Source organism: Vombatus ursinus, unplaced genomic scaffold, assembly GCF_900497805.2.
Source record: "Vombatus ursinus unplaced genomic scaffold, bare-nosed wombat genome assembly UNPS02014810.1, whole genome shotgun sequence".
NCBI classification, from domain to species: Eukaryota; Metazoa; Chordata; class Mammalia; order Diprotodontia; family Vombatidae; genus Vombatus; species Vombatus ursinus.
In genome coordinates this window covers 50466194-50489565 of record NW_020954588.1, presented here as the reverse complement: position 1 = coordinate 50489565, position 23372 = coordinate 50466194, and the positions used below count along the sequence as shown (strand labels likewise).

Here is a 23372-nt window from a genome sequence, read left to right as displayed (position 1 = left end):
CTCCCTCCCCCACCCATTATGTTCCAAGCCAGAGGGGCCACCTGGGGTCAGTTCCAAAAGCCACCAGCCTTCTGAAAGCAAGGCCAGGCAGTATCGGGATTTCTCCCCATGCTTCCTCCTGCCTGGGCCAAGATAACTAATCACGCAGGCCTGATCAGAATTAGATTTGGGGGTTCCCATTCTAGACTCTGACTCGTTCTGCGGTTGAGGCTGGAAGAACGGGAGGAGAGTGGAGCATCAGTGTAGCCGGACGTGGCCCCAAGAGTCACTGTTCTGATGCCTAAGGCAAGCGGAACATTGGGGGGGGCTATTTCGCTGATGTGACTTCGGGGACCTGGGGATGGCAGTGTTTTAGGGGGAGCGAGCAGCTCCCCTCCCCCATGGGCAGCCAGGGATGGGGGAGATCCCCAGGCCTGAGGCGACGGCAGATTCTCTTGTCTCTCAGTTGTAGACTGCAGCACCCCAACAGAGCTGGAGCACGGGCGCGTCACCTTCGCCACCAAGAACAACGTCACCACGTACAAGTCCGAGGTCCGCTACTCCTGCCAGCTGCCTTATTACAAGCTGTTTCCCAACATCACAGGTGAGGGCTCCCCTCGGGCAGGCTTCTGAGGGTGGGGGGAGACGGAGACGGGCATTCCAATACAATTCGTTCTCTGTGAGGAGACTCCTGGGCTGAGCACCCCCATTAGATGTGACTCCCCAGACCCTTCATTGGCCTGTTCAGGAAAGCGACTTCACTGGTTAAAGCAGGCTCCTTCCAACAATACAGGTCTAGTCTTAAAGCCAGAGAGAGGTGTAGGAACTACCCAAGGTTACACAGCCAAGTCTGGATCAGGGGCAGGTCTTGAACCCAGCTCTGTTCTAGCTTGATGTCTGGCTGCTTCTCACCGCTCTTCAGGAAGAGCCGAAAGTGGGACGTGGGGTCCCGTGCAGCTGCCCTCCTTGGGTGTCACTGAAGCGGGGTCGGCGTGAGCAGCCCCACCGAGACACTGTGGCCTTCTCTGGGCCACCACCCTGAGAAAGAGCGCTATCCAGGCGAGAAACTCAGAGAGGGACCGGGAAGGAGAAAGGACCCGGAAAGAGAGGACTTCTGGACGTGCTTCCGCCATCTTCAAGGGCGTGCCAGAGGGCTCACGCTTCTTTTGTCCAGCCCCAGAGGGCAGGGGTGGGCTCAATTTCAGCCGGACCCAACAAGGAGAGCTGCCCCTCAGTAGAAGGAGATCTCTCCCGTAGGGTGACTGCCTTTGCCTGGAAGGCTGCAGTGTCTGAATATCCCTTTTTGAGCGTATTGTAGCTAACATTCAGGCTCATGTGTGGGTTAAATAAGGTAATAATAATAACAATAATAGTAATAATAATAGCTACCATTCACATACCATTGTAAGGGTTGGAAAATGCTTTAAATGTCCATCATCTCATGTGATCCTGACAACTCTAGGAGCCAGGTGCTGGTATTTACTGGATAATTATTGTTATAGCAGGTATGATGGTATGAATTCAAATCCTGCCTCTGACATTCACTACCCCTGGCGCTTCCTTGTCTGCAAAGTGAGGGGTTGGACTGATCTCTAAGGTAGGAGCTGGGATGCTCCTATCTCTGCCCCAGAGTCTGTGTGTCTGTCTGTCTGTCTCTCGGCTTCCTTCTCCACTTCCCTCCTTTCTTTCTCTCCCCTCTTCTCCTCTCTCTCTTTACCTTTATTTCCCCCTCTCTGCCCCTTCCCTGTCTCTGTCTCTCTCTTTACTCATCTATTATTTCGGTTCTTCCTAGGCACATACACCTGTGAGGCCCAAGGCCTCTGGATGAATGGAGAGTTGGGGAGAAAACTGCCCACTTGTCTACCAGGTACCTCACCAGGAGAGCCAGACCATGCTGGGCTAGACTGGACTGGGCTGGGCCGGGCTGGGCTGGACTGGACTATCTTTATATTGGGCCTTATTGGGCTAAGGTGGGCTGAGCTGGGCTGAGCTGTCCTGGACTGAACTCTTTTTATACTGGGCCTTACTGGGATGGGCCTGCTTACCTGTATTGAGCTGGGCTGGGTTGGTATGGGCTAGAATAGGCTGACTTAGGCTGGGCTAGACTGGACTATGTTTATATTGGGCCTTATTGGGCTAAAGTGGGCTGGGCTGGGCTGAGCTGGGCTGGACGGGACTATTTTATACTGGGCCTTAGTGGGTTGAGCTGGGCTAGACTGGGCTGGACTGGGCTGGACTGGACTATGTTTATATTGGGCCTTACTATGGGCTAAGGTGAGCTGGGCTGGGCTGGGCTGAGCTGGGCTAGGCTGGACTACTTTTATACTGGGCCTTACTGGGATGGGCCTCCTTACCTGTATTGAGCTGGGCTGGGTTGGTATGGGCTAGAATAGGCTGACTTAGGCTGGGCTGGACTGAACTCTTTTTATACTGGGCCTTACTGGGCTGAGCCTCCTTAGCTGTACTGAGCTGGGCTGGGCCAGGCCTCTCAGAGCACTCTCCCCGCAGAGGCCCCAGGAACCAAGACCTCTGCAGGGAGTGAGCTCAGAGAACAGCCATCATGTGCCGAGTGACTCTGATGATCTGCTTTAGTGACGATATCAGCTTCCAGGACAAAAGCAGCCAAGCCTCCCATCTCACCTCCCTGAGCTCGGCTGCCCGCTGTCCAGGTGCCAGAGGAAGGCCCCTCCCTCCCATCCTCCCCTCCTTCCTCTGCCCTCTGGCAGCAGACCTGCCCTTGACTGAGGTCCTGCTGCAGGCCCTCCCCCTCCCTTGGGCCGAAGGGCTGCTGTCCTGGGACACAGATTCCAGTTAGAAGGGCCTCTGCTGGAAGGACCAGCCCCCATCCAGAGGGACAGTGCTGACCTTGGTGGTTCGCTCTCCCTGAGAGCTTTCACGCCCTTGCTGTGGGCCTCTGCTCCATACTCTCTGTGGTGCCCCAGGGTGGAGCTGGGGTCAGGAAGACCTCACTGGCTGTGTGACCCACTTCTATGGGCCCCATTTGTAAAACCAGGACATTGTGCTTGGTGACCTCAGATATCCCTTTCTAGTATTCAGCCATCTTCTGGACCACCCTGAGGGACACAAGCTGGCCAGACCCCTTGGGATCTCTGCCTTGCACCCTGGCCACGCAGGGCATGTCCTACCCAGCTGGGGAGGCTGCCTGCCCTGGCTGGGCGTGGAGATGGGCAGAGCAGGGCAGGGCAGGGCAAGGCGAGGAGCCCTAAGCTGTCTCCCAGGGTCTTCTAGGCATCTGCTCGTGCCTTGGTTCAGTAACTGTTAGCACCTGTTACACTCCAAGCAGAGAGAGAGGATAGAGTGCCAGACCTCAAAATCAGGAAGGCCCAGGTTCAGGTCCTGCCTCAGACATTCACTAGCTGTTGTGTGACCTTGGGTAAGTCACTTAAGCCTCTCAGGGCTCAAGGCAAGCCAGGGCAGCTAGGCAATACTGTACTTGAGCCATTGGACAGTGGATTAGGACTGGAGAGATTCACGGGACCAGGTGTCTGAAGGCATTTCTACCCAGGAATTGGTTAGAAAAGATGCTTCTTCAGGAGGACCTGAGTTCAACTCTGACCTCAGACACTTTTAGCTGTGTGACCCTGGGCAAGTCACTTAATCCTGATTGCTTCAAAAAAAAAAAAGAAAGAAAGAAAGAAAGAAAAGAAAAGATGTTTCTGGGGTTTCTTCCAGCTCTGAGACTCTGTGCCAGAATAAGGACAGCCGCCTCTTGTAAATCAATGGGAAAGCCTCCGGCGTCAGCTAAGTGACTCCCAGGCTTCCTCGGGCCAGGGGGATAAAGTTCTATTGCTCATTTCTTTTTTTAAAAAGTTTTCTTCGGGCCAATGGGATTAGGGAATCAGCATCTCAGAGCTGGACAGGGCCTCAGGGGGCGGTAAATCCAAACTACCTCTGAACAGGAGGTCATGTCAAATCGGTAAATGTTTATTAAGCACCTACTGTGTGCTAGGTGCTGTGCTAAGTGCTGGGGACACAAAGAAAGGCCCAAATAGTCCCTCCCTCATCTCAAGTGCCTCCCACCAGAAGTATCTCATTGTCCCAGCGTCTCACCCGAAGTCAGTCAGTCAGTCGGCACACCTGGGTGGAGGACAGGCTCGAGCCTGTCACCTCCCTCCTCAGCCTCATCATGGTCACGCTTCCCACCCCTAAGGCCACAATCCCTGAGCTCCACTTTCTGCAAGGACAGCTGTTTGCCTCCAGGCTCTCGGTGAATCACCAGAAAGGAAGGGAGAGGGGCTGGGCCCAGACCTCTGGCCACTGCTTGGCCAGCTCAGCCCTGCTCTGGGCCCAGACCTCAGCCACTGGCCAGGCCTGCCTTCCTTTGGGAAGCTGCTCCGGCTCCCCTGCTTTTCCCAAACAGCGTCTGGGTGGAGGGAGGCCTGGGCCGGGTCCGGCCCACGGTCATCAGTCAGAAGCTGAGCCTCCTCCCCTCTTTCCTTCCTCCTCTCCTTCGAAAGCAGCATGGGCTAGACGCCGGGGATGCCCAGGAAAGCCTTGCCCTCGAAAAGCTCTCTTTCTATCAAGAGCAGATAACAAATGCACAATTAAGTGAGTGCTAATATATGCTAATACATACAAAGCATTATGGGAGGAGCCCAGGTGTGGCCATGGGGAGAGGCTTCTCATATGGGAAGTGCTCTTGAGAGGAGTTTTAAAGGGAGCTGGGGATTCTGAGGCAAGAGTCAGGAGTGAGAGCATTCAGGGAAGAGGGACCCCACCTGAGGTGGGAACCAGGGCCCTGTGTAGAGGGGCCTCTCAGCACCCAGAGGGCAGGCGAAGGGGGGGCAAAGGCTCCCTTCTCTGCGGAGCAGACAGAAGCCCACTGTGGCTGGCGCTCATAGGACAGCAGGCTGAATGGGCCTCACCTGCTTTCAGGCCTAGAACATCTCAAGCCTCTCTTCCCATCTCAAAATCTCATAGATGCAGGAGGCCTCAGTGGCCCGCGCATCCACCCCAAACATGAACAAAAGTCCCTTTCTCCACCAAGCGTCTGCCATGGCTCAAAGACCTCCAACAATGGGGAAAGGTCCCCTCATGCCAAGGTCACCCCTGCCCTTCTGGAGCAGCCCAGCTTGTGCGGCAGCCTTTCCTGATCTCATGCCTACATCATCTCCCTCGCAGTGTCTTCCCGGGGCTCCTGGTTCTCCTCCCTGGCATCAAACAGGGCAAAGTGCATCCTCTTCCACATGACACGGACCCAATTGACTGATCAATCGATCACTAGGAAGAGCAGAAGGATGGGGGAGGGTAACTGTCCTTGGCCGGCGGCGCCCCAGGAATTCTGCTTTCAGTCCAGAGGCTGCCTGTCAAACAGCCGGGGAGGCCTGGCCTTCTGAAGCCACCGGCCTTTCTCAAAGAATCCCTGCTCACAGCCTTGAGTGTGCCCAGAAAGCTGACCCACAGCCCACTGAGCAGCACCCCAAGGCATGATTGCTCCTGGAGGGGAGTGTGTGTGTGCTTGGGGGTAGGGGAGAAAGGGACTTACCTGGGGCCAAGCACTGGGTGAGAAGAAGGGCACCCAAGGGCACCCAGAGGGTTCTAAGCTGCTCTAGGCCTGACCTGTGCCAGAGAGGTGCGGGGTAGAGCCAGGGGGGACTAGTGAGCATTTGGGTTCAAAGCTGTGAGGGATCATAGGCTTACTGGATCTAAAAGTACAGAAGCCATCAGTGGATTTGAGCAGGAAGGAGCACGGGGAGTCCAAGGGTAAGAGGGTAGGGCTGGGGTTTGAAGTACGTGGTCAGCACCCTCTAGATTTTGGCTTCCTGAGGTAATAGCCCAGTTGTCCCGCCTTAGTTATGTCCCTGACACATGCAGGTTGAGACTAGTGGAAAAGATTCACTCAACTCAGTGAACACTGTTAGACCTAGTGTCCTCATTGTGGAAGAGGGAGAAAAGAGGCCATTTCTCCAACCCCCTTCATGTCTGGCCAGTGCCCACTCCCAGGGGCAGTTGTCAGAGACATAGAGGGAAGCTTACAGAGGCAGCTCTCATCCAGGGAGAAAGTATCAGAGCAAAAGCAAGAACTACCCGGAGCCTCAGGGACAGACTAACATGGAGAGTTACTGACCTAGCCGGGCTGCGAACAAAGCAGCATCTAGGTGGCAGTGGACTTGGACTCCGGCCTCAGACGCCCACTAGCTGTGTGACCCTGGGCAAGTCACTTAACCTCGGTCTGCTTCAGTTTTCTCATCTATAAAATGGGAACAAATGATAACACTATCTACCTCCCAGGACTGTTGTGAGGATCAGAGATAAATATGAAAAAGTGCTTTACAAACCTTGAAGTGCTATATTAGTAGTAGTAGTGGTAGTAGTTGTATTAATTAGTATGGGTTAAAGATCAGAACCTGTATCTGGGAGTCAGGACCCTGGCCACTCTCCCCCTACTCTAGGACAGGGGTCTACATCTCCCTAGGCCATCAGGAGGAGCACACCCAGCTCCTGCCACATCCTCAGAGACAGAATCATACAATTCAATTCAACAGAACACGCGTTGATGAAGCCCCTACTGTGTGCTAAGCACCAGGGCTACAAAGACAAAAATGAAGGGACCAAATCTACCACCATCGCATTATGAACAAACAAGATGGCACCCAGATTGGAGGGATACTTTCTCCACACTGTGAGGATGAGGATGCGTACTAGTGAATGCAGCCACTGGGAGTGCCTGGAGGCAGGCCCTTGCCTGGACAAACACCAGGCATCCCCAGGGCCTCCAGGTTGATATAATTACCCAAGGTGCCATCATTTAATGGATCAATCAACAGGCCTTTTTAAGTGCTTCCAGTGCAGTGGATAGAATTGGTTTTGGAGCCAAGAAGCCCCACGTTCAAGTCTGGCCTCTGCACAAACTGACTGAATGGTCCTGGGTGAATTGCTTGACCTCCAGGTAGCCCAGGAAGCATTCTGAGACTGGAGGTGCCAACCCCTCCTCGTAGAGAAAGATTCCTCGGCAGGGAGCTCCCTTAACTAATGGAATAATAGGCCCAGTCCCCATCCTCGTATTTCAGGCACTGGGCTAGGTACCAGGGGTCCGAAGACAAAAGGAGAATAATAATAACATGTGCATTTATGTGATGCTTGAGGTATACAAAACACTTCATATATGTCATCTCGTCAGATCCTCACAACCACCTTGGGAGGGAGGTGCTGTTCTTATCTCCATTTTACAGATGAAGGAATGGATGGAGCCTTGTTCAGGGTCGCAATTCAAGCAAGTGTCTGAGGCAGGATCGGAATTCACATCTTCTAGGTTTTGCTCACGGCTCCATCTAATCCATACACATAAAAGAAGAGAGGAGACATACAAAATAAATTTGCCAATTTTTCAGGAGAGGAGCCCACAGTTCCTGGGTTAGGAAAGGCCCCATTAGGAGTCAGTGTTTGAGGTGAGCTTGGAAGGAAGCCCAAGATTCTGAAAGGTGGACGTGAGGTGGGGATGTATTCCAGGCAGAGGGCACTGCCAAGGCAAAGGTATGGAGCCTGGAAAATGCAAGGTCACTATGGGAAAAGAAGGTCATTCTGGCCAGGTACAGGGGACAGGAAGGAGAAGACAGTATAACAGCCTAGAAAGGTAGGTTGGGCCCAGAATGGGAAGGACTTGGAATGCTAAGCCTCATGTGGCATGAGAGAGATCTGAAGGGCGAACATAGGTCTGGGAGGGAGGAGAAAGGAAGACGTGCCAGCCAAATGCTCCATCCATGTTCGTATCAGACCCAGCTATGCATGGCTTTGACCAAATCAAATGCTCAGCACCCAATAACTGCTGATGAATGGTCAGCACCAGACTGCCCGAGGATGAATCCTGTGCCCTGTGGGCTGGTCTATAATTGGGGAGGGAACAGAGACAGGCTGGAGGCCTCCAGCAAAGGCCAGCAAACATCTGACTGGGGTGCTTGTGACAGAAGCCCCCTGCTGGGCATCAAAAATGTGTTTCTGGGACATTGCTGGCACTAAGGAAGGGAACAGCTGAAACCCATTAGGCCCGGAAATGGTTTTCCGTTCCAAGCTTCCAGAAAAAAATTCCGAGGCTTTTTAATCTGTGAAAAAATTCTAAGGGAATCAGAAGGCCCAGGTGTGAGGGAGGGACAGGCCATTGGCACTTCGGCAGACAGAGACCTGAATGGGATGCTAGGAGGACACTGGTTTGCCAAGGACTCACCTTTGAGCCCTGAGCCCCAGGACTTGGAAGAGGGGATGAGTTGTCTGAGTTTCTCTCTCATCAGCTGGGGCCATTTGGAAGACCATCCCTCTCTGGGAAGGGGACCAGGTGCCAGGACGTCAGCTGGGGCATGTGCATGTTGGGGCTTTCCTCAGCGGAGCTGTTTGCTAAGACCCTTCCTCCCCAAAAGGTACCGCGGGGCTCCCGGGAGCAATGATGGATGGCTCACACAAGGGCCCAGACGTCATTGCTATTAGATTATGCCACCTCCCCCTGCCCTGGCCATTGAGTGCAGTATCCACATCAGCCCAACAAGAAGGCTGTTCCACCCCTCAGCATGCCCTTCCCCAATAAGACACATGGAATTGGCTGATTGCATCTATATTAACAGGAGACTCCATTCTCCCACCTTCACACTCAAGCATGCTCTCTGAAACCTGGCAAGCTTATGTGTCTGGCCTCCAGGTCTCTCTGTCAAGCCTCCTTAGTTACTTTCCTCACTCAATAGGAGATGCCATTTTCATATAATATTGCTGCATGTCCTCTGCTTTAGTCACTAAGGCATGCCTCACTAATCAGGGACCCAGCAGACCCAAACTAACAGATGCACACAAGCACGGGTTAGGTAGTGTGGGTTAGCCAAGTTGGATGGCATGGTCTGCACCAAGGGTGGAGACAGCTGGACCAGAAGACCTGAGCTCACTGGGGCTAGCTAGATAATGTCTTCCTCTCTGTATTTCAGATTTACCTGTGTACACAAAGAGGCCCCAGGCTAGCTAGCCTTCTCACATTCTTTGGAATGATGAAAACAGTGTCAGCAGTCACCTCCAGCCCATGTTTTTTGGACTTAGCTAACATCCCCTCTGCCAAAATATAAATGGGATTAGAAACTGGAGCGTCAAATAGCCATGGGGCAGCCCAAGAGAGATCAGGGCCCAGAACAATCTGTCAGGTCTTTGTTTGGAAGGAGGAAGCTTCCCAAGGACAGAGAAAAAATCTGAATCTGGGACTAAACACAGTAAAGTATTTTTCTTTGTTTTTCTACCAAACTTTTAAGTTAAGGAGTTAGTTTTGTTGTTGTTATCGTTTTAAAGTTAACAAGAATGTGTTTTGGTAAACGTGAGACTCCTTGGTTTGATTTCAGTTTGAGCAAGTGAGCTCTAGCTGGACTTGAAGTCAGCAGTGGCCTGGGTCTGAATCCCTCTAGCGCTCCCACTGCGACCATGAGCCAACCACTTCCCAGTGCCTCAGGTTTCTCCTTTTACAAATGAGGATTTGATTGAAGCCATTTCTTGGTCTATTTCTCGGTTAACCTTAAAGCACTAGATAAATGTCAGCCGTCTGCCCTGGATTTGCCGTTTATGAAACCCAATCTCCATGATCAAGTGAACCCCGTCTCCACGTTAGAATTATTCAGGGCTTTCACAGGCTACACCAGGGGAGCATGACCCCTACCAGGCTGGAAGGGCCTTCCGCACAAGCTCAGCTCCAGACCAAGCGTCTGCCACCTGAGAAGCAGCCCAGCTAAATTTAGAGACACAAAGCGGCAGAATTTGGAGGGCTGTGGCCCATGACAACCTGCAATCTGAGCACTGCAGTATCACACCCGTGACATCCCACGTGGCAAGTTCAAAGTGTGTATCTATATCCAATCAAAGTTTATTATTACAATTACCATCATTCACTTCAGTGTTGGAGGGCATGGAGGGGGCCAGGGTGAGAGTGTTTTGGTTAGACTTTTCAATTTTTAATTTCTATGAAGGCTTCCCTTGCATTTTTCAGGTCTTACGCACCCTGTCAGAACACAATCAGACCACTCTCTTTCAATTTAATTTGTAGTCATATGCAGCATTTATTAAGCACCTCATGTATATATAAGGCAAGAGGCAGACTACTGGAGTGGAAGCCAGAGAGCTGGCTTCAGAGTCAGGAAGCTGTGGGTTCAAGCCCTGTCCTTCCTCTGTCCTGTACCAACTATGTGACCCTGGGCAAGTCATCCTCTCAGTGCCCCAGGCAACTCTAAAACCCTATTAAGGTCAGAGCCAGCATTTGATCAGAGCATCCCCTTCTGCATTGATAAAGGGAATTTCCTTACTAGGAGTAATGTGCCCCAACAAACAAGCATTTTTTAAGCACCTACCACCTGCCAGACACTAAAGAAATCACAGATCTGAACTAAAAAAATTCAAGGCCAAGGCACTGTACCCAAAGAGAAAAATTAAACAGGTCATGCCCTCAAGGGGCATATACTCTACTCAGTCTGAAAAATCTCCCTGAGATAAGGAATGGCTCCAATTAACCCAACCCAATGTCAGGGAGGACATAAGTAGCCCCAAATGAGTGTGTCATTGAAATATTGATGCCAGATGTGGCATATGCTCAGAACCACCCTTGGGGTGCGGGAAGCGTGTGGCTTGGCATGATCCGAGGGCCTGGAATTCCAGACTCACAGAGACATCACTGGATGCAACCTGAGAGATCACTGAGTAGCCACCAATGAGGAAACTGAGGCCCACCCTCTAACATGAAGGGGCTGGACTAGATGACCTCGAATATCCCTTCTGTCTCAAAAGCTATGGTCCTGTGACTTACCCAAAGTCACACAGATGTACAAGGCAAACCCAGAACTCAACCTGACTCCAAGGCCCCCTCTATCTCCAACACACACACACACACACACACACACACACACACACACACACACACACATTTCTAGAACCCCTTGGTCTGAGGCAGTGAAAGAAACTGGCCAATACTTTCTCATTTGTGCTCCTGAGAATGGGAGAAACAGAAATGGGAGAGGGAAATCATATTCCCTCATGTACAGATGGAGAAACTGAGGTACCAGGAAAAGGGGGAGAAGAATGTCTAACATCTAGGATTAGCATCCAAGAGCCCTGCTACTCTTGCTAATGCTCCTTGCCAAAGATCACTTTTCTTGCATTTGGATTGAGTCAGAATCAGTTCAATAACAAGCATTTATTAAACACCTACTATGTGTCTGACACTGAGCTAGGCACTTGGGATGCAAAGAAAGGCAAAAAAATAATTCCAGCTCTTAAGGAGCTCACAGTCTAAGGGAGGAGAGAGAACACGAATGCCTAGGCACATACAGGATGTATACAGAGTAGAAGGAAGGTGCACCCCTCAGAGGGGAAGGCACAAGGCAGGGAGGTTCTAGAAAGAGAGGTGCAGAAAGCAGAGTTTGAAATCCTTGGTCTTAAAATTAAGCCATGTGTGAACCATGATCCTCTGACTCCATTCCCAAAGATGGCAGCTCTGAAATACCAGGTACCCTCACCTGACTTCCCCAGGGACTGCGAGGTCCCTACCCTATTATTCAACCTAACTCGGTGCAATGCCGTTGAACTCGATTCGGTAATACTCGGCAATTAAATACTTACTGTGTACTCAGCACTGTGCTAAGCTTTGGGTAGTACAGATAAAATGAATCACTCTCTGCCTTCAGGAGTAATTTGGGCTAATGCAGCCCATGATCGAGAAGGCAGTCTACCCCAAAATTAAGTCTGAAGGAAATGCCTTTAAAAGGAAAAAGGGATGCTTTAGGGGTCCTCGTGGCCCCGCCCCACTGCTTCCTGCCATCGCTCAATGCTCCAATGGCTTGGAGCATTCTCAAACGATTGAGAAACAATAAATATCCCTTTACTGATGTGGAGTCAGGAGAGGAGAGGACCCGAGCCCGGGAAGGGAGGGGGCAACTACAGAGGCTAGCCGGACCCCTCACGGTGGCATAATCTATGGACGGTGTGGCATCGCTGCGCTCTCGCTCCCCGTCTGCTTTTGGTGATCTGGTTTCTCTGTCTCTCTCGCTTCTCCTTCTCTCCCCTCCTACAGTGTGTGGTCAGCCCTCCCACTCCCTGCCCGCCCTGGTCAAGAGGATCATCGGGGGCCGGAACGCTGAGCCGGGCTTCTTCCCTTGGCAGGCTCTGATCGTAGTGGAAGACACCTCCCGGGTACCCAACGACAAGTGGTTCGGGAGCGGGGCCCTCCTCTCAGAGTCCTGGGTCCTGACGGCGGCCCACGTGCTGCGGTCCCAGCGAAGGGACAACACCGTCATCCCCGTCTCCAAGGAGCACGTTACTGTCTACTTGGGCTTGCATGATGTTCGGGACAAGTCCGGCGCGGTCAACCGCACCGTGGCCCGCGTGATGCTGCACCCCGACTTTGACATCCAGAACTACAATAACGACATTGCCCTGGTCCAGCTGAGGGAGCCCGTGCCCCTGGGGCCCCACATCATGCCCGTCTGCTTGCCCGGACCAGAGCCCGAGGGGCCGCTGCCCAACACCCTGGGCCTGGTGGCCGGCTGGGGCATCTCCAACCCCAATGTCACCGTAGACGAGGTCATCAGCAGTGGCATGCGCACCCTGTCGGACATCCTGCAGTACGTTAAGCTGCCGGTGGTCCTTCACGCGGAGTGTAAGGCGAGTTATGAGTCCCGATCCGGCAACTACAGTGTCACAGAGAATATGTTCTGCGCAGGATATTATGAAGGGGGCAAAGACACCTGCCTGGGAGACAGCGGGGGAGCCTTTGTCATCCAGGACCCTCAGAGTCAGCGCTGGGTGGCCCAAGGGCTTGTGTCGTGGGGCGGCCCTGAAGAGTGTGGTAGCAAACAGGTGTATGGCGTTTACACCAAAGTCTCCAACTATGTGGACTGGGTGTGGTCCCAGCTGGGCTCCCCTCAGGGCCAGGTGGATGTGGAAGTGGAGGCAGAGCGGTGAAGCCCCCTCCCGGCCTTTCAGTGGTCCTAGCTGGTCCTGGGAAGTTTTCTCTCCTCTCCTCCTTTGGTTGGTTCCATGAGCAAAACAAGATGGCACGCCCCCACCGCATCACTCCATGCCCTTCCCAGCTGGGCTTCCTCTGCAGACAGGCAATCAGAATCCCGAGTGCCCACCTTCCTCTAACCAGATGGGATCTCTCAGAAGCCCAGAAGTTCAGGGGCATTCACTGGATCCACCCCCTTGGCACCCATTCTGGAGCATGGGTCATCCTTGACCTGCAGGAGTCCTTGGGTCTTTCAGTGCCCTTGGGCCAACTTTCCCTCTGTTCCACCATCTAATGGTTCTTTAGGTTCTGAGCCACTTGGGAGAACACAGGGAGAGGGAGGGCAAAGGTCCAGATTTCCCAAGACACCCATTTAGAGTAGTTCAGAATTCAGCAAAGGAAGCTAGAGGCCCCTCGTCTGCCCTCGGCCCTATGCCCCCAAGTAGGCCTTTGCCCCTGAATAGCCAGATGGGACTCAGAGGGTCAGGACTCAGGCTGGAATAGATGTCCCCAGTTCACTCCTCTCTTAAGTCACCCTAAAGTTCAAGATCACAGGCATAACCCCTCGTGGACATTTCTAAACAGAAACAGCCCTGGGCAATGCTAAGATACCGGCAGCATCCAGGACTGAGAGGCCCGTCCAGCGCAATTTCACCCCAAGCCTGAATCAGCTACACACAGATATGGGAAAAGTTAACTTCGGCCAATAGAGGATGTGTGGGGAGCCAACTCTGATGCCTCCCCGGCTCTGGTTCACCAGCAGCCAAGGTTCACCTCTTCCTCAGGGCCTGGCAGCATCCTCCATCTCCTTTGCCTGCCTCCTGCCAAACCCTTCTGTGAAATGATGGACCAGGATCTGGTCCTGCTGGTGTCCCTGCTTCTGACCACCTGTGGGAGCGTCACAAGCCTCTGGACAGCATCATCTATAAAATCAGAGGTTTGGACCAGAAAACCTACTTTGGAGGTGCCTCCCAGAGCCCAAGTGGGCTCTGATTCTCATACCCTGTGGGGCTCTCTCAGTCCTCACCAAAGTGCCAACTCTGATCTCCACCGAGAGCAAGGACCAGCCCAGCCCTCTTACCTGGGGAGGATGGGTGCTCAGAACCATCCCCTGCTTCCTGAGTGCTCTAGGGGCCTCAGGTCAAGGCATGCAGAGATGTGATGCACTCTCCCAGTGTCTCTTCTCAGGTCTCCCATTTCTCGTTTGTCCTTCTGACCTTGGTCTCAGTCCTCTCCAGGAATCCAGAGCTTTAGACTGTCCAGTGAGCTACCACTGTGGGAAGAGGGTTAGGGGTCCCTCTGTGCTTCCCTGCTCATGCCCCCTGCCAGAGAATGCGGGCAGAGACCATAGGCAGGAGGCTCCCATAAGACCAGCAGGAAAGCGCCTTGCTGACCTTCTGAGCGTGACAAGTACCTGACTCTTCTCTCTGCCCAAGCTGAAGGTCCTGCACATTTTATATTTCACAGCATAAGCTTCACCAGGTCTGTGAGGTACTTCAGTTCCCACTCCCCTCCTTTCCTTGGGGACTGAGTTGGGAATAAAGTCCCTCTGAACAGAAATGGGGCAGGTAGCAGTTCTGTTCTAGGACACCGCTTTCTAATGCCCTGGTGACAAGACTTTTCACTCATTAGATCACAGATCAATATCTAGAAGGGGCCTAACAAGTTATCAGAGCCAACCCCTTCATTTTACAGATGGAGAAACTGAGGCATGGCAAAGTTCAGTGACTTGACCACGGTCACCCAGCTAGGAAGTGACAGAGCCGGGATTCCAACTCTGGACATGAAACTTCTTTCCTCTTCCCCCACCAGGAGACAACTCCACATCCCCTGCATGGGGGTAGAGGAGGTAGTGAGTAGCAGGACAAGAGTTGGAATCCTAGCTCAGCCACTTAGCACTTGTGTAGCCCAGGACAAATCTCTTCCCCTCTCTGGCCTCGATTTCCTCATCTGTAAAAGGAGGGGATTGGCCTAGCTCCCCTCTGAAAGCCCTTCTGTCTCTCTATCCAGAGGGAGGCAGCGTAAGATGGGGGCTAGACACACCTTGCAGGTGTGGTGAGTGGAGTCTCTTCAGGTTGGCATAGAATCATAGATGCACTTATGCAGCCTGGACTGCAGATCCACAGCCCTAGATCATCACTGACCCAGCCCCACCCAGGCTGAATCGTCATTGCTGAATGGGGAGCCTAATGATGCTGGGGGCCACTCATGGGCTCCACCCCAACCGAGGGCCTTTGGGGTGCCAGGGGCAGCTGTCCCTCAGTCCTCCACAGCTTCCTCGAATCATCCAGCTGCCCCAGGCTAGGGGAGAAGTAGGTGAAGACTGTCTTCTGCTGCCCCCCAGACTTCTCTCTCCATTCTTTTCAGAGTCCCCTTCTCTCCTTTCTGGTCCTTCTGGACATTTCCTCTCTTCTCTCAAGACCTGCACTCTAGAAAGGTCTTGGTATTAGCTATTTACCTGTTAGTGTGAATAGAAGGCAGAAAGGAAGGCTCTTGTGGAACCTCTCTTGATAAATGAAAGGCTTTGTCCCTTGCTGATATTAGTATCATCCTGTAGGTATGAGTGGGGAGAGAAGGAGGGGTGGTAAATGAGCTTCTTTTATCAGTAACACTGGCCCTGCTGAACTGCTCAGCTAGCTGGCGTTCTGGGCAGGAGGTCTTTCTAGCCTAATGGCCAGTGCCAAATCAGGGCAATGGAGATAGCCCCCCACTTACACCTGCCTCAATGGCCATGAACTCGGGACATATTCAGGCGTCATTTACCAGGCAATTCATCAGCTCAGACACTCCTCTGGAATCTTGATTTCTGATGGGCAGCGTCTCCTGTGGTGGCGCCCAAAGTTCCAATTATCAGAGGGAAAGGGAGTCAAGTTTGGTGAGCATGGGACAGAGGGAGAGGAACCCAAGAGCGGATGGTCACTGAGGAAAGCAACATCAGCCTTCAGCCATGAAAGTCAGATCTAAGTGTTTTGTACTGCATCCTATGGGAATTAACCTTCTGAGGCAGAAGATGATGGGAGGAGGGCTGGTAATTTGTTGGTTGAAACAATCTTCCCTGTAGGGTGTTGGGGTGGTACCTCTTCATGGGAAGGGGAGGGAGATCCTGTGGGGAAAGGAACATAGCTCTTGGAGACCACAGGTCAGCAGTGGGGATGGCTGACAGCGTGGGAGGGCACTCCTCTCACAATATGGCTCTCACACTGGGGGCCCCAACAACCTCACTCTGTTCCTCCCTTCCCTGGCTGCAGTGTGTGGGATCCCCAAGTTCTCCAGGCAGCTGCTGGCCAGGATAGTCAATGGGCACTCAGCACAGAGGGGGACCACCCCATGGATCGCCATGCTGTTCAAGAATGGGCAGCCTTTCTGTGGGGGTGCCCTTCTAGGTAAGGAGTTGCGGGGAGGTGGAAACTTGATCCTGGGGCTCCTGAACAGTTTAAATCAAGCCATGGTCTGACTTGGACATAGTTGGAGGCTTCTTATGTGACATCATAACAACTCTGAGAAACCCACCCTCCCAAAACCCTCCACTCCATCAACCTCTACAGTGACCAAAGGCCCTGTCACCTTGTCCCAATTTAATCCAATTCAGCAATTTTTGATCAAACATCTACTCTGTTCCCAATGCTGGGGATCCAAAGATGAAAGACGTAGAACCTGCCATTCTCCTGACAGATGTGATACGTAATTAATTAATAAGTAACTGCAAGGCAAGAACAGGAACCAGGCGGGAGGGTCTGGAAGGCTTCCTGTAGGAGGGAGCATCGCAGACAAGACTTAGAGGAAGCCAGAAATCTCAGTTTATCTGCAAAATTGGGGGGGGGGTTGAGTAGACATCATCAGATCAGACCTCCAAGGCCCCTTCCAGCTCTAAGTATTAATGAAGCCTATTGGTGTGAGTTAATATCTCACTATTCCAGAGGCATAGCTAGCTGGGTGGTGCAGTGGATAGAGCACTGGGCCTGGAGTCAGGAAGACCTGGGTTCAAATCTGACCTCAGACACTTCCTAGCGGTATGACCCTGGGCAAGTCACTTCACCCTGTTTGCCTCAGTTTTCTCGACTGTAAAATGGGGGTTGTTGTGAGGATCACAGGAGATAGCATATAGAAGGTACTTCTCAGAGTCAGGGCAGCTACATCTGCCCCTCAGGCACCAGCAGATACCCCGAGGGGTTTAGGGGAATTCTTTCTCTAATGTCACCGGCTCAAACTCCCATTGGGCGCGTGGGCACCCGCGCGGTGCCCGCATACACACACACACACACACACACACACTGTCAGGTACCAGTGACTAGAGGCTGAGTTCCATTGAACGTCAATCAGCTTTTAGGAAGGGATGCGTGTTTCCTAGGTACACTGAAAACAAGAGGATCATTTCCTCGGCAGTCTTCTGTGCCACCTCTGTATCTGGAGGGAGCGGGCTCAGACGGAGCTAGTTCCGAGGCAGCATTCGTCCTACCAAGTTCACAGACAAGACTGTCATCTGAGGCCTCCTTTCAGCCAGGAGAGTTGGGTCCTGCGGCTCAGTCCCGAGGCTCGCCCCGAGCTCCTCAGAGAATCTGTGCTGGTCTGGCTGAAAACCAGCCTGCTGGGACGTCAGGATCCCAGGGCACCCCGGGCTCCAGGGTCCTCCCCTAACCTTTCACAAGGTCACTTCCCTGAAAACTGGACAAGAGCACAAAGGATCAGGACAGTTCTCCAGGAAGCAGATCCCCTAGCCTCCGGACGGGGGACAGGCACTGCTACACTATCATTCTGCGGGAGGATGCGTCCCACCCCTGGACCTCTGTAGCCTCAACCTCCCCTAAAATGAGGGAGCTGGGCTAGACCCCCTCAGACGTCCTTGTAAGAGGGAGAGGGAGAAGAGAAAAGCCTGTGGGGTATCCCCCAAACGAAAATGTGGAGCCGACCCTGAAGCAGCGATGCGTGGACCTCAGCCCCCAAGTGGTGGAATTGGAGATGCCACGGAATCCCCAAAGACCTCCCTCTCCCACTACCACCTCCTCCCGGCATGGGTGCGGCGGCAGGGCTTGCCCAGGCCAGGCCAGCAGGGTGAGGACTCCAGCAGCCTCCAGCCTCCACGGTAGGCCAGGCCTTGAGGACAGGGTCAGCGACAAGCTGTGTGTCCCGACCGAGGACCAAATGGCGAGGGGCTCATCACCACATGGGTCACGGAGCCACCCAATCCGCCAGCTTGCAGAGGGGCTGGGATCTGCGCTGGGGGAGGGAACACCCACCTCCACAAAATCAGAGACCCCTGCAATGCAGAAGAGCAGAATGAGTTAAGATCCGGGAGCTGAAAGGGACCAGCCTCATGGCTTGGCTTGATCACCGACCATGGCGTCCCAGACCCAGAGTCAGAAAGGACCCCAAAAGCCACTGAGTCCAACCCTCTCATTTCACAGAAGGGGAAACAGTCTAATGGGGAAAGGAGAAGGGAGGGAGAGAGGGAATCAGCGTGTTTATTATGGTAATTACGGACCAGGCAATGTGCCAAGAGCTTCTTAAGCATATTATCTCATTTGGTCCTCACAGTAATTCTTCAAGGTAGGGGCCATAGGTGCGCTCACTTTACAATTAAGGAAACTGAGGCAAACAGTGACCTATTCAGAGTCATGCAGCTAGTAAGTGTGTGGTGCCAGATTTGAATTCAGGCCTCACTCCAGGCCCAGCACAATAAAAATAACAATAATAATAATAATAGTAATAACTAACATTTATTTAGATAGTGCTTACTATGTACCAGGCAATGTGCTAAGTGTTTTACAATTATTATCTAATTATCCTTATAGTAACCCTGGGAGGTAGGTGCTATTATTATCCCTTTTTTACAAATAAAGAAACTGAGGCAAAGAGTTCAGGGTCACACAGCTAGTAAGTGTCTGAGGCCAGATTTGAACTCAGGTCTCCCTGACTCCAGGCCCAGGGCCCCACCAGTTGCCTCTAATGGGAGAGAAACCATGCAAACAAGACATGCACAGGATAAATGGGAAAGGGGTCCGAGGGCTGGCACTAGTGTTAGGAGGACCCAGGGAAGGCTTTTTGCCAAAGATGGAGTTTGGGCTCAGACTCGGCATTAAGCCCTGCAAGTCAGAAGGCAGAGATGAGGCGGGAGAGCACTCTAGGTATGGAGGACAGTCAGGAGAGACGACCGAGGCCCTGGACAGAGTAGCCCTCCGGGGGAGGAAGGCTGAAGACGCCCGGAGGGCAGAAGGGGGCTGGGCTATCCGGGGCTTTGAAGCCCAAAGGGAGGATTTGAGAGTGGATCATCCCGAGGACAGGAGCCTCTGCAGCTGATGACGTGGTCAGGCCCCAGCGTCAGGCGGACAGTTGGCTGCAGAGTGGAGGCCGGACTGTGGGGCTCTCCATGAGGCCTGCCTCCTTACCTCAGCTGAAACCCAGATTGACTCGAATTGGAGCAAAGGGAGGGTTCTTTGGCTCCATGAACTTAAAAATGTCATCTTGATTTTCACTAACCTTTAACCCAAACTTAATATTTCCTTCAATTATTCAGAAACCTGATTCTGAGAAGGGGCCCACAGGCTTTGCCAGGCTGCCCAAGGGGCCCACACATGGCACACAATCAGAGCCCCTGCTTGGGGGGTCAGAGAGAGTGGTCAACCAGCAGGGCATCTACACCAGTGGCGCCCTGGATCCAAATGAGGAGGACAGGGAGGATGAGGAAGGAGATCTGAGCTTTGGGCCACAGAGATTATCAAGAAAGCAGGGCTCTACTGGGCTCTCGGTGCTGGGGACACACTTCCATTGACAGCAGTAGGGGAAGGGCCTGGCGTCCTCACATCTACCACCCACACAGCTACTGAGGTATAAGAGAGACATCTCCAAACCACGTTCCCATTGTCCTATAGGACAAATGGCCTGGATGAACTAGCAACCTAAGGAAGTACCTACCTAGGCACAAAAGTAGCAAAGCAAAGTCACTCCCTGCCCTCAAGAGCTTATGTTCTAAAGACGAGATCACAGGAGAATGGTGCTGGGGAAGGGCACTTTAGTCCAGAAAATCACAGGGATTGTGGGTGAGCCACGGGCAGCAGACTGACTCCATGCTTGGAGGGGCAATGACCACTCTGACCTGACCGTGGTTCCCAAACTGGAGGGGGAGGAGAGGAAGTAAGGTAGCTGGTGAGAAGGTGGCCCGGAGTAGGGAGGAAAGTGAAGCCCGCCTGGGGCCTGCCTACAATGGGGGGCCGGGTGAGGCCTCACTAGTCAGGTAAGTGAGGCTCCTGGCACTGAGGGAGGGCAGCTGGCCCTGGGGGTGGGGCGGGATGAGAGTGGGGAAGGGTTCCAGGAAAAATTGGGAAAAAAATTTGAGGTAGGGGAAAGCCTGCTGAATCTAAAATTTGAGAGCAGCAGCTCATTGGACTTGGAATCAGGAAGGCCCGAGTTCAAATCCTCACTCAAATCTTTGCTGGGCAAGTCACCTAAGTGCTCTGTGATTCAGTTTCTTGAACGAGACAGTCTCTCGACACTGAAGCCTAAAATCCCATGATACTTATCTCTCCAAAGTAGCCAATTAGCATGTAGAGATGCTTCAGAAATAGAATGATGAGATCATGAACATTAAACCACATAGGACCTTGGAAGTTATCCGGCCCATTTTGTGATTAAGAAACTGAGGCAGGGGCAGCTACATGGCACAGTGGCTAGAGCACCGGCCCTGGAGTCAGGAGGACCTGAGTTCAAATCCGGCCTCAGACACATGATACTCACTAGCTGTGTGACCTTGGGCAAGTCACTTAACCCCAAATGCCTTGCAAAAAAGAAAAAAAAGAAAAGAAACTGAGGCCCACAGAGGCTACGTGACTGGTCCAAGGTTGCGCATGTGGTGAGTGACAAAGCCCTGGCACCAGAACCGATGCTCTTTCCCCTATATCATACATCTCACTGATCATTTTTGAGCGTCCAAATGCATCACACCCACCCTCTGGATCCCAGGCAGCATTGCGTATACCTGGAATCCTCCCTGCCTTGATAAGCACGTAGGACTTTAGCCAATCAATATATTTTCAGCCCCAGAATAGCCAAATTAGCTTGGGAAATTAATGCATGGACCCATCCCAAGGAGATTTGAATTTTCACAAGAGACAAAATCCTCAGCTAAAGGAATGAGCCTCTAATGGTAGAATTTTAGGTACAACCAGCTGGTTGGGTCTGTAGGGGAGAAGTATCTTGGGAAGGCCATGAGGCCCTCTCAGTGCCCCTGAAATCACACCCCATCAGCTATGTAGTGTCACCTTCTCTGCCCACCTGCAGAGCTGCCGGGCCTGGCAAGGGATGCCCAGATTTGTCTTATCTCTAATCAAAGAAAGAGCTCTGGGACCACCCACCCATCTAACTGAAAGCTGTCCTCTCCTGGCTTCACAGTGTCCCCATGGACAGTTCGCTTCCCTTCCTGGCCCAATAGGATGTGGAGGGTTCCCCACTGGTGATCACACCGTACCCCAACAAGGTCACTTATGGCTCTCCCAGAGCCATGGTAAATATTGTGCCAAGGGCCAGTGTCCACACTGAATGCCCAGACTTAGCACAAAGTCTGTAGCCGCACAAGAAGGACAAGATGCCCCCATCCAGGTTTTTCCAGGATATCACAGGGGCTGTCATTTCCTAATGCATGGTTTTTATAACTCCTTTCTTTGTTGTGTCCCTGGTCAGATGCCCTGACTGCACCACCCTAGTTGTGCCTCTAGACTCCCATGTTTTTGCAGCTAAGAGCAGTGGGCCTGGAGTTGGGAAGTTAAAGTCTAGCCTCCAAGTACCTCAACCTCTGTTTGCCTCAGTACTCTCACCGTAAAAGAGAGGATAATAGCACCTCCCACTCAGGGGTTTTGTGAGGAGCAGATGAGATCACTTTTCTAAAGAGCTTAGCATGGTGCCTGGCACACAGTAGGTGTTTAATAACCTTCGTTCTTGAGCATGAAGGAGAGAAGAAAGCCCCGTCAGCACCATGGACGTGGCATAATGAGCTGCTGAGCCAGGCAAGTCGGATGGGGGCAGCCCAGCTAGGGATTCAGATTGCTCCCTGCCATCTGGGAGGGAGCACCCACAGGCTAGCGAGCCCCCCCAACCTGCAGATCATTCCCCTCAGTAAGAAATGTAGACAACGACCACACGCGTGCTCGTCCGGGCTGTCCCTGAGGGCCAGGGAGTTCGGGTCAGACCTCCCCCACACAGACCCAGCCAAGCCAAGGAGGCTCCTGACAAGAGGGGCTTCCTGTAGCCCCCTGCACCATGTGCGCCAGGCTGCTTCGTGTGGGGATAAACTGTTCTCCCAGTGCCCCTCCTCTTGCTGACCGTTGCCCAGTCTGAAGCTCAGACGCCGGAATCGGGGACATCCTCCAGCGTGGGTGAGTGAGTGAGGGAGGGAGTGAGAGCCGAGCCGTCCAAGGAGAAGCAAGGGTGGCCACTGGATGTATCTCATTAATCAAACACCCACTTATTAAGCTCCTGCTGCGTACAGGGTGCTGGCAAGACAAATACGGAGAATGAAACAGTCCCTGCTCTCACTCATCAGGGAAGACGAGTCCATTCATCGATAGATACAGAACAATGTGAAGAGAACAAGTCCACAGCAGTGTGGGAGGAAGGATGCAAGCAGCTGAGAGCACTGGGACAGGCTTCATGCAGAAGGTGTTTAAGCTGTATCTTCAAGGAAGAGATTCTGGGAGGCAGATAGGAGGAGGGAGTGTCCTCCAGGCATCTAGCACTGCCAAGGCAAAGGCTTGGGAATGGGAGATGAGAGTCTCATGAGTGAGGGACAGAGACAAGGCAGGTTTGGATGGCTCAAAGAGTGTAGGAAACTATATTGAATACAGTTGGAAAGTTAGTTTGGGGCCAGGTCCCGAAGGAGGTGGGGGTTAGAGACAGCTTGGTCCTACGGGGAAGATGATTGCTTAATGCAGGGAAAGGAAGAGAAAGATGGCGGGGGGTGGGGCAGAGGGATCGTCAGCCACAGGAGTAGTAGTGGGTGGCAGATGAACAGGAAGGCCTCTAGGCCCCACGGGGCAGCGAAGAGGGTACTGGTCAGCCGGGCCTGGGTCTGGGGCCAGAGGGGCAGGGGTCAGAGTGGGAGGTCCTGCCCTTGGGGCAGATCTGGCCAGCAGCAAGGTGAGGCTCAGACCAGTGATGAGAAGCATGCAAGGTTCAGAAAGAACAGTAAGAGGAGGCAGCTAGGTGGCAGCTAGGTAGATAGAGCACCAGCCCTGCAGTCAGGAGGACCTGAGTTCAAATCCCACCCCAGACACTTGACACTTACTAGCTGTGTGGCCCTGGGCAAATCACTTAACCCCAAGTGCCTAGTCAAAGAAAGGAAGGAAGGAAGGAAGGAAAGAAGGAAGGAAGGAAAAAAGAAAGGAAGGAAGGAAAGAAAGAAAGAAAGAAAGAAAGAAAGAAAGAAAGAAAGAAAGAA

General features: G+C 52.7%; 1 protein-coding gene across 3 annotated transcripts in view; it reads left to right on the top strand.

The window, feature by feature from the left end:
• The window catches only part of LOC114053193 (mannan-binding lectin serine protease 1-like), a 97704-nt gene that overhangs the window by 61458 nt on the left and 12874 nt on the right, over nt 1-23372 (top strand). Inside the window, exons 9-11 of one of the 3 annotated variants that reach the window (XM_027876098.1) lie at nt 446-583; nt 1772-1846; nt 16198-16332. In XM_027876098.1, the coding sequence (XP_027731899.1) occupies nt 446-583; nt 1772-1846; nt 16198-16332 (348 nt within the window). Of the gene's footprint in view, nt 1-445; nt 584-1771; nt 1847-8225; nt 8348-12016; nt 14510-16197; nt 16333-23372 lie in introns of those variants that run through there. The other 2 variants (XM_027876097.1, XM_027876099.1) reach the window with 2 other exon arrangements.